Source organism: Quercus suber, unplaced genomic scaffold (genome assembly GCF_002906115.3).
Source record: "Quercus suber isolate HL8 unplaced genomic scaffold, Cork oak 2.0 scaffold_155, whole genome shotgun sequence".
Taxonomy (NCBI): Eukaryota; Viridiplantae; Streptophyta; class Magnoliopsida; order Fagales; family Fagaceae; genus Quercus; species Quercus suber.
Window position 1 is genome coordinate 402,414 of NW_027069616.1, and position 13,544 is coordinate 415,957.

Sequence of the window (13,544 nt, forward strand, 5' to 3'; positions counted from 1 at the left end):
ACGCAATTGCTTTAGGGGGTTACTCTAGCTAGAAGAAGATATAAAAGAACCTCAATCAGGTAGCAACTGGGATCTTTTGGTCAGTGTAAGACAATAATTTGGAACTATGATGAGCCATTGACTTGGAGAGAAAGATGGACCCTTATCCAGGCGTTGTCTCATTTCATGTGCACGATGACATTCACCATGTGCTATTGAAGTTTGTTTTTTGTTTTTGTTTTTGTTTTTTTGTTTATGTTTTACATATATATATATATATATATATAGAAGATGCTATTGAAAGTTTGTATGGTTCTAAATTCTAATAAGACATGACATAATGGGTCGAAATTATGTTTGAGTTCGATTCAATCATATCATATTCAGATTATATGATCCATATTTTTTCACATTAAAAAATAATATAAAATAAAAATTAAGTTAATCGCATTGTCTTTATTTTTCTTTCAATACAAATAAACTTCATACATAACATACAATATTATATATATATATATATATTAATTGAGCCTCATACTTATAAATTAGTCAACAATCACGTTATTAATTACTATGTTTGAGCTTGACTTCTTTAATAGTCAACTTAGGATTTAGTTTAGCTCATTTGTTAAATAAAAATACATAAGCAAGCTTTTTTTTTTTCCCTAAAATGAGTTCAAATTGTTCATAAACAATTTGATTTATTTACAATAGCAGCAAAACCTCTTTGTGATAAGAATTAGAAAGCTCAAATTGGGATAGGCTGCAATCTATGTTGTTTATTATTGGGGTAGTACATTAAATCCACTAACCTAATGAACTCAACCCAATCCAACTCTTTTGGTTTTTCGTTAATGTTGGGACTCAATTTTTGTTTGAAGAGCAGGGTTGGATGGGATTGGCAAGCTTTTAAACCCGAGTAACCTGACACAACTCACATTATTATAATTAGCTAAAACAATATATTTATATATGTATTTTGCATATTTTGAGACCTAGTTTAAATTTGTTAGTTTAATTTAGTTTTGTTGAACTTTCAATATTAGGTCTACTTGTATATATTGAAATTATTTATTGAGTGCGGATTTTGCTTTGCTCAACTAGTAAAATCTAACTTTCTAATTTCTTTAATTGCCAAACCTGATTCTTAGGTGTTGAGTTGGATTAGTTTTTGAAATTGTTATAACTTGGGTTGGTTTCTCAACTTTAGAAGCTTGGACTGACTTAAAATTACCCTCCAACAAAGCCCAATTTAATCCATGAACACCCAAACTCAGTACCAAGTTGGGCCAAACATGGCTGAAGTTTGAAATCTGAGGATATACAGTAAAGTGACATGAAAAATGATAATCTTGTAAGACGGTTTCTTTTGGTACAAATTTGAAAATCGCTATATGCATTGTCCGAAAACTATTTGAAAAGGAAGATGAGTATTAAAAAAAGTAAGATTTATGGGATTATAAGAGATAACTATATAATTCAAACAAGAGACACCAGCCACATAGAATACTTTATTATTTTACAAAATGTTGTTTATAACATAATATACAACATGCACTGTAGGGGAAAAAAAACTTTAGATATGAGCTAGTTAGGCTTCATGACAATTGACAGTACCAAATGCTCATACAGATATAGAGGGTGAAATTTTGAAGTCCAGATCCCAGAGATCAAAGGTTCCCTTAACAAAATCATAGTGGGCACCCTTCAAAGCTAGTGTTTTCTTCACCAAACCATCTCTCACAAATGGATATGTCAATAGGTTTCCCAGTGATACATTCACAGCCTCCTGCATTAGGGTCACACACATATGCCATACAATGTCAAGATCAAATTAATGAAGCCTTTTTTGGACTTCTACTCTTACAATATAATTCACACTTCTACTCTTACAATATAATTCACAATTTATGACTATGTTAAATTACTGATTATCCCAAAAGCTTGAACTATTGGGATATGATAAATTTAATCATTTAATCGCATACTTTTAACACTCCTTATTACGTGTGGACCCAAATACTTTTTTAATAAATGAGACTCAACACGTGGAATTTTAAATATGAGGTAGAGTGAAAGAAACAAAGATCGAACTTAGAATTGTTCCAAATCATGTTAAATTACAGATTGTCCCAAAATTTTAAATTATTAGAATATGGTAAATTTAATCATTTAACCATATATTTTTAACAACTATGCATTGAAGAAATAGGAATAGGAGCAATGCCATTTATATATAACTATGTGCAGCTGTGTAAGGAGATTTTAGAGTGTTTAATTAGTATAAACAGTACAACTGGTGGACCACAGTTATTTAGTTCTTCATTACACATGCATTTCTGGTTTGATGCTGATGAATTTGATCCTAGTGCTATGTGCCACATGTCTAAAAAGTACCAAACCATCAAGTTGCTTAATTAGCATTGGTAGCGTTTGGACTTGAGATTAGAGCATTAAAAAAGAAGTGTCATCTCCAATGAACCTTCTTGAACTCTCTATTTCACTTTTCAAGGATAATTGGATCTTGTTAATGGCTGTGATGTACTATATTTGAATTTTACTTTCCCCTAAGAATTAAGTATACAAAGGAAAGTACATGTATAAAACCATCTTGAATTTGTGTGCACGATATTGTATAATTTACCTTCTCGCAGTTGGTGCACTGCTCCGAGAAACTTAACCCATTGTATTCTGCCTTAACCTTGGCCTTTGCAGGTGAGCAGATTTGGACCCAATGCTCTATGAAATCACTGAAAGTTCAATACACAGAAAAGAAGACCGTTAAGTACAGCACACAATCTTCTGCTCCCCGCCTGTTTTTTATTTTTATTTTTAACTTCTAGTTCTAGGTAGCAATGCACATAGAGGGAATTCTAAGAACTCAACAGAAGATTATTCTCTCCTTTTAAATTGAATAAATTTCATGGTTTAGATTAAATATTATGTGGGAATGCTAGGAATTGAATAGAAGATAATTTTCTTTAGATGAAATTTATCTATATAATGGTTTAGATTAAACATTACAAATCTAAAAGTGTAGTAAATATCACGTTCTTTGTAGTATTTTTAAATAACTTGACACTCAAAATATATTGTTAAATTCATGAAATAAAATCATAATTAGAAACAGTCTCTCTTCAATTTTAAAGTAAGAAATGGAGAGAATCTGGTTTTGAACTTTACTTACAGGGTCATCTTAGTCAGTATCAACTGACTTTAATTAATTTTGTGAGAAAAAAGCAATATAAATTTAATTGGAGAGAAGAAATTAAGCAATAACATTAGCAAGGGGGTTCAACTACACCAATAAGTAGTAGATATGGTCCATCTTAAGCATAACCAATTCACATATACTTGCAAAAGAGATAAGCCTATCTAGAATAATTAACCAAAAATATTGTCATGTTCTCGTCGATAAAATAAAGATTAAGACCCAATTATCGAACCTGATTCCTTTGAATTTTTAAATTGACTTGGGAAGACATAATGGATCAAAGAAACTAGATTCGTATAGTATATTGGTATATGCCAAAGCCCAAAGGTAATTAAAGTATGACGGTTGTCCTACTTGCTTTATTAAACTTTTTGGATGCCTCCAAGAATATGGCACTACTGGAAAATTAAGGATAAAATATATCCTATTCCTTATTATCAGTTTTAGAGATGAAAGCGATTTGGTTGATAGTTTACACGCTAAATATATTATTATAAAGTCACCATGAGTGCAAAACTTTAATTTAGAAGTTTTGGAAAAGAAAACTTAACCAAGTGATTTCTGAATATGTTAAACATTCCAGCATCTATTTGCAAATATTCGTGCTTACAAAAGTAGGGAAAGAATATTGATGTCATCACGATAAAAGACTTACCTAGCAGTGGTCCCATCATCGGGGATAGACATGAGCCCCTTTATACCACCACAACAGCTGTGTCCAATGACCACAATATGTTCCACCTGAGACACTTTCTTTCCAGTTAAGTTTCCCATGAATTACGGGGGGAACATTAAGGCATGAAGTAACCTATAAGCATTTATTTTCTGCCATATATTTTAAATGTATGGTGCTAAATAAAGTGTAGGAGATAGATAGCCGAAGTGGAAGCATAACATAGGGTAAGGCTTGGGTATTTGTATTTCTATGAGTGAAGTAGAATTTTTTTTGTGTTACAATGAATCTAATTTGGGAATTTATAGGAGGTAAAACTCTAAACTAATTATATATTAAGTCATTAATTGTGGTACAAATATGATTGGACTTGATATATTTCTAACATAGGGTGAGGTTAGGGTTCAGTACTCTTATTCGCTGGACTCAATAGCATGAAAATACATAACAAATGTTGGATGTATACGGAGCACACTATATTTATCGTTTGAATTGAAGGGGAGAGAGGAAAAGTAGTGTAGAATTAGCCAAAAATAAGCTTAATTTTTAGTCAATTCTACTCTACTCATTTTTACCTCCTTCTTCTCTCAATCCAAACAGGCCATTAAAGGCATATCCATAAATGTGAATTGGTCTAATAAAAATTGTGCAAACTCATAAATGTGAATTGGACTAATAAAAATGGTGGAAACTGGGAAAGCAAACCCGTCTCTTTGACTAATAAGGGCTTTGATTTGGAATGGGTAGACATCGAAATTTAAAAAGCAAAGCATCTCTTTGGGGGGTCTGGTGGGCACGTGAATTAGGTGGCGTCAACTTTGGGGACTACGCGGGAGGGAGTGGGTGGGGAGCCCTCAATGAATGGTTGATATCACATTTTGACACCGCTACAGTCGCCTCTACCAAAAGAGCCAAACCAGTACCGCTAAACAACTCATTGACGTGTGAGAATAAAGTTGGGACATTAAAAAATAGTGGCTATTATATTCACCTTCAGGTGCAGTACTGCATATTCGATGGCCGCCCCCACTCCTGAATATTTTGTCTGCGTAAGCAAAGGCCAGTCAACCAACCAAATAGTATAATTCAAATGTACAACAACAACAGCAACAACAACAACAAAGTAAACAAATAAATAATGAACATAAAAAAATAAAGCTTTTGAGAAATTGATTAAGAGTTTGTTAATGAAATATTGTAGACGTGTAATGATGTAGATAATTGCATTTTATATTTCATGCAGTGATGAAGCATTGGCTAGCTGCACCATCAAGGCCTTTTTCTTTTTATTCTATTCAATAATTTGATAGTTATAAATCTTAACAAGAAGATTTAAATCTCAAGCTTGTTTATTGAAAACGTCAGGAAGTGTTAATTGAAACTTTAGATCAAGGTTCTTATGAATACAAAAACCATGAAAATCACAAGCCCACCAAAGGTGACTGCTAATACTAGTAGACTTTCAACTCGATCTGGATGAAATGTGAACAAAAAAAATTGTTAATTTTGTGACGGTTTGTAAAAGCAAACCTTGTCAAATGGTGGGACCATGTTGGCGATATTTCGTATCATAAAGGCCTCCCCAGGTTGGAAATTCAGGATATGTGAGGGGCAAACCCGAGAGTCTGAGCATGCAAATACCATAAACTGCATAGATACAAAGATATACAACATGTTAAACTCGTCTCATTCACAACCTAAATTAATTAGGAAGAATAAAGTGTACTTTGGTTTTTAGTCTTTTGACCCCTTGCACTGGTTATTGATTACGACTCTTTCGAATGGGCATATGCAAGGGTGGAACAAACAAAATCCCAAAAGGACTACGAAAGATTACCACTTTTTCAAGCACTACCAGCAATTTATAAAAAAAAGAGAAAAAAAAGAAAAAGAAGAAAAAGAAAGAAGCAATCATTATAGTTCCATTTTACTCTACAGGGTAACAATTATGTTTCATTATCAAGGGTGCCCTTTTTATCCGAATCACTGATTTATGTCTAATAAGAATAAAGTAACGGGTTTTATATTAACTTTATGTTCCTATAGTATATATTAATAAATTATTTTTAAAAAATTTATGAAAAAATGAAAAAGTAGCTAAACTTTTTTAACAAATTTATTTTAGTTCTCATAAAAATTTTCTTAGAATGAATGATTAGTAAATACCTTAAGAATATACATTAATCAGACTTGTAACATAAGTAATAACAAGTCAAAATACAATTAACTTTCTGTTTTATTTTTTGAAAATGATAAAAATGCAGTTTCTTAAATAGTTTAAAAAAATATATATATAATCTTTTACATCGGAAATGGGATTACAAACCTTGGGCTTTTGGCCTTTGGCAAGTTCACCGTACAACTCAGGATTCTTCCTGAAAAAAGGCATGCAACCAATCAGTGTATAGAAAAGTAAATACAGACAATCCACTGCACCTCTGATACTAACATGCTTAATTAAATAATTTTGTCCCCAAAACAAAAGTAAGTACCTAGATTTTCTGCTACTAATAACACAACTGTTTGTTAAAATCTTTGGAGCTTTTTTGAGCTCCAACAATCCATGAAATGTCCAAATTATTTAGACCATGTCCCTTTTATTACTATTATTTAGTATAAGACTATTTCAATTTTTTTTTTCAACGAGACATAAATGTCCACATCACAAACAATAATAAAATAAAATAAAATAAACTGGACCGCAGACCTACTCTATTTTTATATGCATATTGGTGCATAGATACAATCATTAATGGATTTGAAATTGCATTACCCACCATTATTTATGAAAATCTCTGTACCCGAACACTGAATGCGTTTTGTGTTACCTAAAAACTGAAAGTTTTTAAAGTGAAAAGGTCCTAAAACCAAATCCGAATCCACTAGTTAATGTTCATCTAATAACGCCTTTGTTTGACACTTCTATGAGGAGGGATTACGTGGGATCCATCAATGTGAGAGACTCATAATTACATCGATTTCAATTATTGTGAGAAAGTGATTCTAGAATTCACTCACAAGATAATTTTTTCTTTCAAAAACTATAAGGCAAATCACAAGATATATTTAATGGCATTTAATAGTTTAAAAAAAAAAACCAAACAAATTGGAGCAAATTTCTAATGTTTTATAGAATAAAAAACAAGTCTAACCCACCTAGATTGAGTCCCGCTGTTAGCAGGAGTTTGTAGGTGGGCATCCACATAGGTTAGTCCATGAGTTTTAACCTTAACGCCCTGCCCGGGAGCTGACATAACCTAACTAATCTTTATTTTGTTTACCAAAAATATATATAAATATATATATATAACAAACTGAAACTATTTTTGTATACAGATGTCACTAAAGGTGGACTCAACACGTGAATCTTAACATGGAACCTAAATTTCTTTGACAATGAAATGTAAGGAATAATTTCAAACAAGCAGACAACCCTAGTAAATGAAATGTCAAATGGTAATTTTATATTTGTTACAGGTATCTTTTAATATTCTTTATAGTTAATATTCAAGGGAAAGTTAGGATCCAATTCATCGCTACAATGTACCATCAAAGGTCTATCAGCATGATGACATAAAAATTTTGAAGGTCCATTGTACTGGAGAACTGAACCGTCTAATTTTTAAGATTAAAATGTTCATAATCGACAATTTCAATATATAAGGAATATACATTTTAGGGCAAAAAAAATTACTAATTTTAATGGTAACGCAAATGGAAAGATCTCAAATTCCCATGTAACATGTACACGGCATATTCCATTTCCAGAAAATGAGGAAATGGACTTTTGAGTTATTTGAGAGAAAAACATACTCAAATTTCTCTTTCTTGAAGTGGATGAACCCGGTTTTGATCCTATCAACCGGGTCAAACTGGTTCGAACCGGACTTCTCCAACTCCGCCGTTATCTGCTTGATCTTGGCGGCGGCGACAGCCCCGAGATCAGCTTTGTCACTGTACCACAAAAAATTAGTTTGAAGCCACCGTCAGATATTTTTCAGGACAGTGAGTGAGTCAGTTACAACGTGGGACCCGATGTGACATAAGCTGATCTAAAATCTAGTAACGTAGTTTCTTTACCGGGTCCCACGTGGTAACAATCACCTAAATCGCGTAAGCATTGTCTGAAATTAATGACAATGCTAGGGGAGTTATGAAAGGGATTTGAAATGACATTAAAGGACAGTAAGTTATTGTCTATTTACGAGAACAAAAGACAAGACAGAAACTGAACCTGAGAAGCTTCGTGAGTCCTGCTATGGCCTCCTCGTATGACTCAGTAGTTGCCATGTCTTCTTGTTTCTGATAATTCCAAAAAAAAAAAAAAAATTTTGACATACAAAACAGCTCAAAAAACCAGTTCGATGATTGAACAATATCATAATTCATAAAGAATATAACAAATTGTATTTATTTTTATATGAGAAATTCAACTGTTTGGCTTATTATTTAAAAAACAAAACAAATCAAAGTGTTTACACAAGCTTGGAATCAAAATGGATTTTTTATTTTCCTTACAGAATATACGCTTCTGTGAACAGAAATCAGGTAAAAATTAGACGTATTATTTGTGAGACTAAAGTTTCGTATTTATTAGAATTCATCAGCTAAAATGATCAGAGCAAGATCGCATATCTTTTCACCTTCCCTTGTTTGAATTAACTTAGTATTCATCTAAATTACCAATAAGAAACGTTGAGAGAGAATTGGAAACGAGCCAAACAGATCTAAAGCAAGCCTTTTAACTCGCTCAAATTCAAAAACAAAAAGAATTGGAGAAAATTATAAAAAATAAAAAAGAAGAAGAAGAAGGAGGAGGAAAAGACAGAATTGTAAGCGTGAATTACATAGAAAGAAATCAAATTCTCCGAGGAAACAGTAGTACTATATATGATCCGAATCTACATATACGTAAAAACAGCAGTGCTAAGAAAGTGTGATCAGTAGCTAAGTTGCAGAGAGAAATATAGAGCATCTGTACGGACCTTTATCTGAGATTCTTTCCTGGGTTCTGTGTTTTTTTTTTTCAGAGAAAGAGAATTTTAACAACAACGTAAGCCACTCTATCACACACCTTCGCTTTATAGAAAGACTGGCTCTCTCTCTCTCTCTCTCTCTCTCTATTTATATAAAATTACCAATCATGGTACCCTTCATAGCTAGAACTAGTCAAATCCCCGTGATTAAATCCCAAACAAGAATAAAAAAAAAAGGTAATTTATCTGTACTATTTATAAAATAATTCCTCTGTTAAAAATATATCTTTATTTCTATTTAAAATGCTTACAAGATAAACATACTTTTACTAATTCATGTATTCAAAATAAACTTATCCAAAAAAAATTTCAAAACAGGAAAATTATGACTCTAAAAAAAAAAATGAAACATGAAAGTCGGGAGGCTTTTTTTTTTTTTGTTTATCTTTGGTGGTGATTTGGTTTATAAACTATTTTTTTTAAAAAAATTATCCTAAAAGAAAAAAGTAATAAATTTTTTAGTAGATTTTTTATATTCTCAAAAAATTGATATTAATTTTTTTTTCTAAAATTTTTTATTAACAAATGAGAAATGTTATATCTACAATATTTTCACAATATTTTTACAACAAATTTTATGTGGCAGGTTGTTACAGGTTGTTATTGGTAAGACAAAAAAATAATTTTAATAATAGATTCAAATTATAACCAATAATAAATAACTATCTATAATTTGTTATGAAAATGTTGTGAATATAGTACTTTTCATCCACTTGATGACTCACTCTATCTGTATATGTGACTCAATGCTTTTTTTTTTTTTTTTTTTTTTTTTTTTTTTTTTTTTTTTTGTGTGGACAAATCTCTAAACCTATCTGGTGATTGACTCTATTTGTATATGTAACTTAATGTTTTTTTTTTTTTTTTTTGAACTAGCTTCAACCTATGGCGTTCATTTCTAATAATAACTTTTTATCATCAAATCAAGACATTAATCTGTTTTTAGTGTAAGCAGGAATTGAACCACGAATTTCGTATTCAATCATCAAAAACTTTATAAGTTACGCTAACTAGAAACCACATTAAACAGTAATGTTAATTAGTAAAACTTATCCATTTTTAGAGAGTAATGATGTTACGTAAATTAATTTGTTGTTTCATGTTTGTTGGGAATTACCATATTTATAGATATTAGTTAAGATAGAGATTAGTGTGAGTAGGAAGTTGTTATTATTTTAGTTGTATTTGGATTGTATTGTTAGTGTTAGTGCCTTAGTGGTGTCCTAGTTTTAGAAGCACGGCTATTGTGGCCATAAGTTTATGAGACGCGCTCCATTGTTTTAGGTCTTTACATTACTTTGTTATATTTAAATAGCTGAAATTATTGTCAATAAAATATATCAGATAAGTTTAATCAAATTGAATCTTAATTGGTTCTCAGTGGTCGAGATTTCTTTAATCAAATTCAAAAGGTTCACAGAGATCAGGATTTTCTCAGTCAAATCCAAATTTCATCCCTTTTTGTTATCTTTTGTTCCTATTATGTATCAAGTGTTTCAATATAATCAACCAAAATTCTATCTCATTTTCTTTAAATATTTCTATTTTTCCTCTCCAAAAAATTGTGTTCATATCAAATGATTCCGTGTAGGCAAGTGTAACTTAAAACAAAGAGATTACAAGAGATCTTATCCGTTAACGGATCGGAAAGCTATAAAATTGATGGTTATGATTGGCTTTTGGTCTGTGGGTGCTAAATTTATTTTTATTTTTATTTTATGATATGGTGGATTGAATCTTTTTGGGTCTGACAAATAAGTTCAATCAAGGACAAGGAAAAAGAAAGATCGACGCCTTAAAATTTACGGTACTATCTGTAGAGAGCCCGTGAGAATAATAAGTCAGCTAAAGACGACAAATTATAGGTGCTACGTGTCCTGTAGATGAGCTTGATGAAGTCCAGCAAATAAGGCACTTATAAAAATAAATAAATAAACTAAAATATAAAAATTGGAGAATAGAAAATTGATGGCCATGAATTTATGATTAGAAAGCAGAGTGGGCGAGCGCGTGAAAAGAAGGATTAGTATAATTATGCACGATGGCAGCAGCATGAGTTTTCTATTTTGATGAATTGTTGGCATGGAATAATGATCCCTCTCCTCCTCCTCTACCTCCTCCTTTTCCTTTTAAATAAAATTAAAAATTTGAAAATAAATTTTAAATGTTTTTATTTAAAGTGAAGTGTTTCGTTTATAACATTTTCATACTAATTTTATAACAAATTCTAAGTGACAGGTTATTATATATTTTTAATTTAAAACCACCAACTAAAATTACTTTTTTGTCCATTAATAATAATAAGAAGTAACAACCTAAAATTTAAGATTTTTTAAAAAAAAAAATATTGTGAATATAATATTTTTCTTATTGAAACATAAAAAAGTGTTGGTTGAGGATAGATAAAGGCTAAGGACAAAATGAACATAATAAGGGGATATTTTGTTTTGATTCTATTTTGTCTCTAGCCCAATTCCAATAGACATTTGGCCATTTCATGTGATTAAGGGCCATTTCAGAGTCTTCTAGAACAAAAAAAAAAAAGAGGGGGGGGGGGGTGTGTTTTGGCTTCTTAAAAGCCACAACATTATTGAGAAATCAAATTACAGCTATTTTAGCAGAAGCTTTCAATTTGCTTCTTAAAAATTCTAAAAAATTAAACCATATTCACATGATTAACAAAAAGCAAATGCAACCTTACCATATATTTGGATGAAAGAAATTGAAATTTGAAGAGAAAATCTCAAATGGCGAGATTTTTTATAGTTCATTATTTAAAATTTTAATAATTACAAATCTTATTGTTTAGAAAAATAATGAGGGCATTTTCTAATGTTTTCAATTGAAACATTTAGGGCTCAAATTCTATTATTGCAATTATCAAATTATATAAAAAATAAAAAATAAAAAAGAAGAAGAAGAAGAAGAAGAAGAAGAAGAAGGCGGAGAAGGAAATTTATAGACCTATCATCCTTGACCATCAAGAAACACTTTTGTACCTCGCTCTATTACAATCCCTTAGATAGAGCTAATGAATTTCAATCCCTCAAATTTTATCTAATTTTCCCCCTTATTAAATTTGGAATTTCTTTATTACCAGACATGACACACCAGAACAAATAATTTTAGATTTTATCATATGCCCAAATTCTTCCTACAATTATTTCAATCAAATTAGTAGACAACCCACGACTGACTTTTGTTTTCAAAAAATTTAAACACCCTCAAAGAAGAACCCCACAAAACAAAAGTCTAAATCCATTAAAGAAGTTCGTTGTATTAGACTTACACAGGCAAATGGTCTAACACGTTATGGCTCATTAAACACCTTCACTCATTTATATTCCCAAATATGATTTAATCACTCATGACTAATGGGGTTTCCCCCAATTCGTTCTTTCCTGTGTAAATTGGAATTAAGGCGCAAAAGTCTATGACTCTATGGGTCCATGGGTCAAGTAACATGCCATCAAATGTCACAAACAAAAACCCAACTTAGACAATGAATTTGATCATTAGCTTGATTGGATGATTGAGATTTCTCGTCACTAAAAACAAATTCTTTCTTTCCTGTGTAAATTGGAATTGAGGCTCAAAAGTCTATAACTCATGGTAAGTTGGTAACATGCCATCAAATCTCACAAATAAAAACCCAACTTAGACAATGAATTTGATCATTTGCTTGATTGGATGATTGAGATTTCTCGTCCACATACTTGCCTAAAAGATAAAAGAAATCAATGGGATTTCTTTTCAACGCGGCGTTGGATACAACCGGGCTAGAACTTGATCACCTAGGTTATTCAATAATGCAGACTTAACGACAGATTTTTGGGACCTTGTGAAGACCAATTAAAAATATTATATAGGCTTTCTAGGAAGGGCTATTTTTTGTTTTTTATTTTTGAGAATCTAACAGAGGACTTTCTTGTTTCATCATCACGTTAGGCAACTAATTTTCTGTCTGAAGATAAAACATTTAAAAAACAAGTTGGCTCGGGTTTTATATTTGTATTTTGTTTTGCTATTGCTGATGACCAAGAAACCGAGTGCCAAGACTGTTGAATTTGATTTAATTAAACTAATTTGACTATTTGACATGAAGATATTTTGGAACATAGGGAAACGAAGAAGAGGAAAAAAGAAAGGGCAAAGAGCCAAAAATATCCTCTTCCCATATCTTCTCCCATCCCAATATTAATAAAGGAAGTCTAATGAACAGAATTGTGGTCCAATTGCGGTGGATCGAATATTAGACATTTCTTTGGGAGAGGTTAGATGGTACCGCTCGCTTATTAAGCTTGTTCATACGAGTTATGTTAATTGTTTATTTGAACAATTGGAATCTTAAGTCTAATGACTAAGGATAGCACTATTAAAATATTCTTCGTTTGAAATGAATTGTGCTAACTGTTCAAACTAAATAGTACAAATTCAAAGTATATTAAATTTCATGTTATTTAAAAATTAAAAATGATGCGGCATTTTATATGTTGTCTAACCCAAGAAAAATAATTTTAACCATAAAATATAGTCTCTAAACTCGCTACAATTTAAGTGAAATTGACATGTGATGAACATTACGCTAATAAAAAAATGCCTATTTGCTTCAATGTAACAATTAATACTCAATAGAACTTAC

At 31.2% G+C, this 13,544-nt stretch overlaps 1 protein-coding gene across 1 annotated transcript; it reads right to left on the reverse strand.

The window, feature by feature from the left end:
• Positions 1–1,454: 1,454 nt before the first annotated feature.
• Positions 1,455–8,982, reverse strand: LOC112028684 (carbonic anhydrase 2). The gene is made up of 9 exons (XM_024061378.2): positions 8,852–8,982; positions 8,101–8,168; positions 7,680–7,820; positions 6,193–6,241; positions 5,397–5,513; positions 4,858–4,911; positions 3,849–3,934; positions 2,624–2,729; positions 1,455–1,768 (listed from the first exon to the last, which is right to left on the reverse strand). Exons 2-9 carry the CDS (start codon positions 8,154–8,156, stop codon positions 1,604–1,606), a joined length of 774 nt encoding a protein of 257 aa, XP_023917146.1. The 5' UTR covers positions 8,157–8,168; positions 8,852–8,982; the 3' UTR covers positions 1,455–1,603.
• Positions 8,983–13,544: the final 4,562 nt, after the last annotated feature.

Excerpts from the sequence above, each read along its gene's own strand:
- LOC112028684 (XM_024061378.2), bottom strand. The coding sequence starts at position 8,156 with ATGGCAACTACTGAGTCATACGAGGAGGCCATAGCAGGACTCACGAAG. Across the intron at positions 5,514-6,192 it reads CCAAAGGCCAAAAGCCCAAG|TTTATGGTATTTGCATGCTC; the intron begins GTTTGTAATCCC and ends GTATCTATGCAG. Across the intron at positions 4,912-5,396 it reads TGGTCCCACCATTTGACAAG|ACAAAATATTCAGGAGTGGG; the intron begins GTTTGCTTTTAC and ends TTGCTTACGCAG.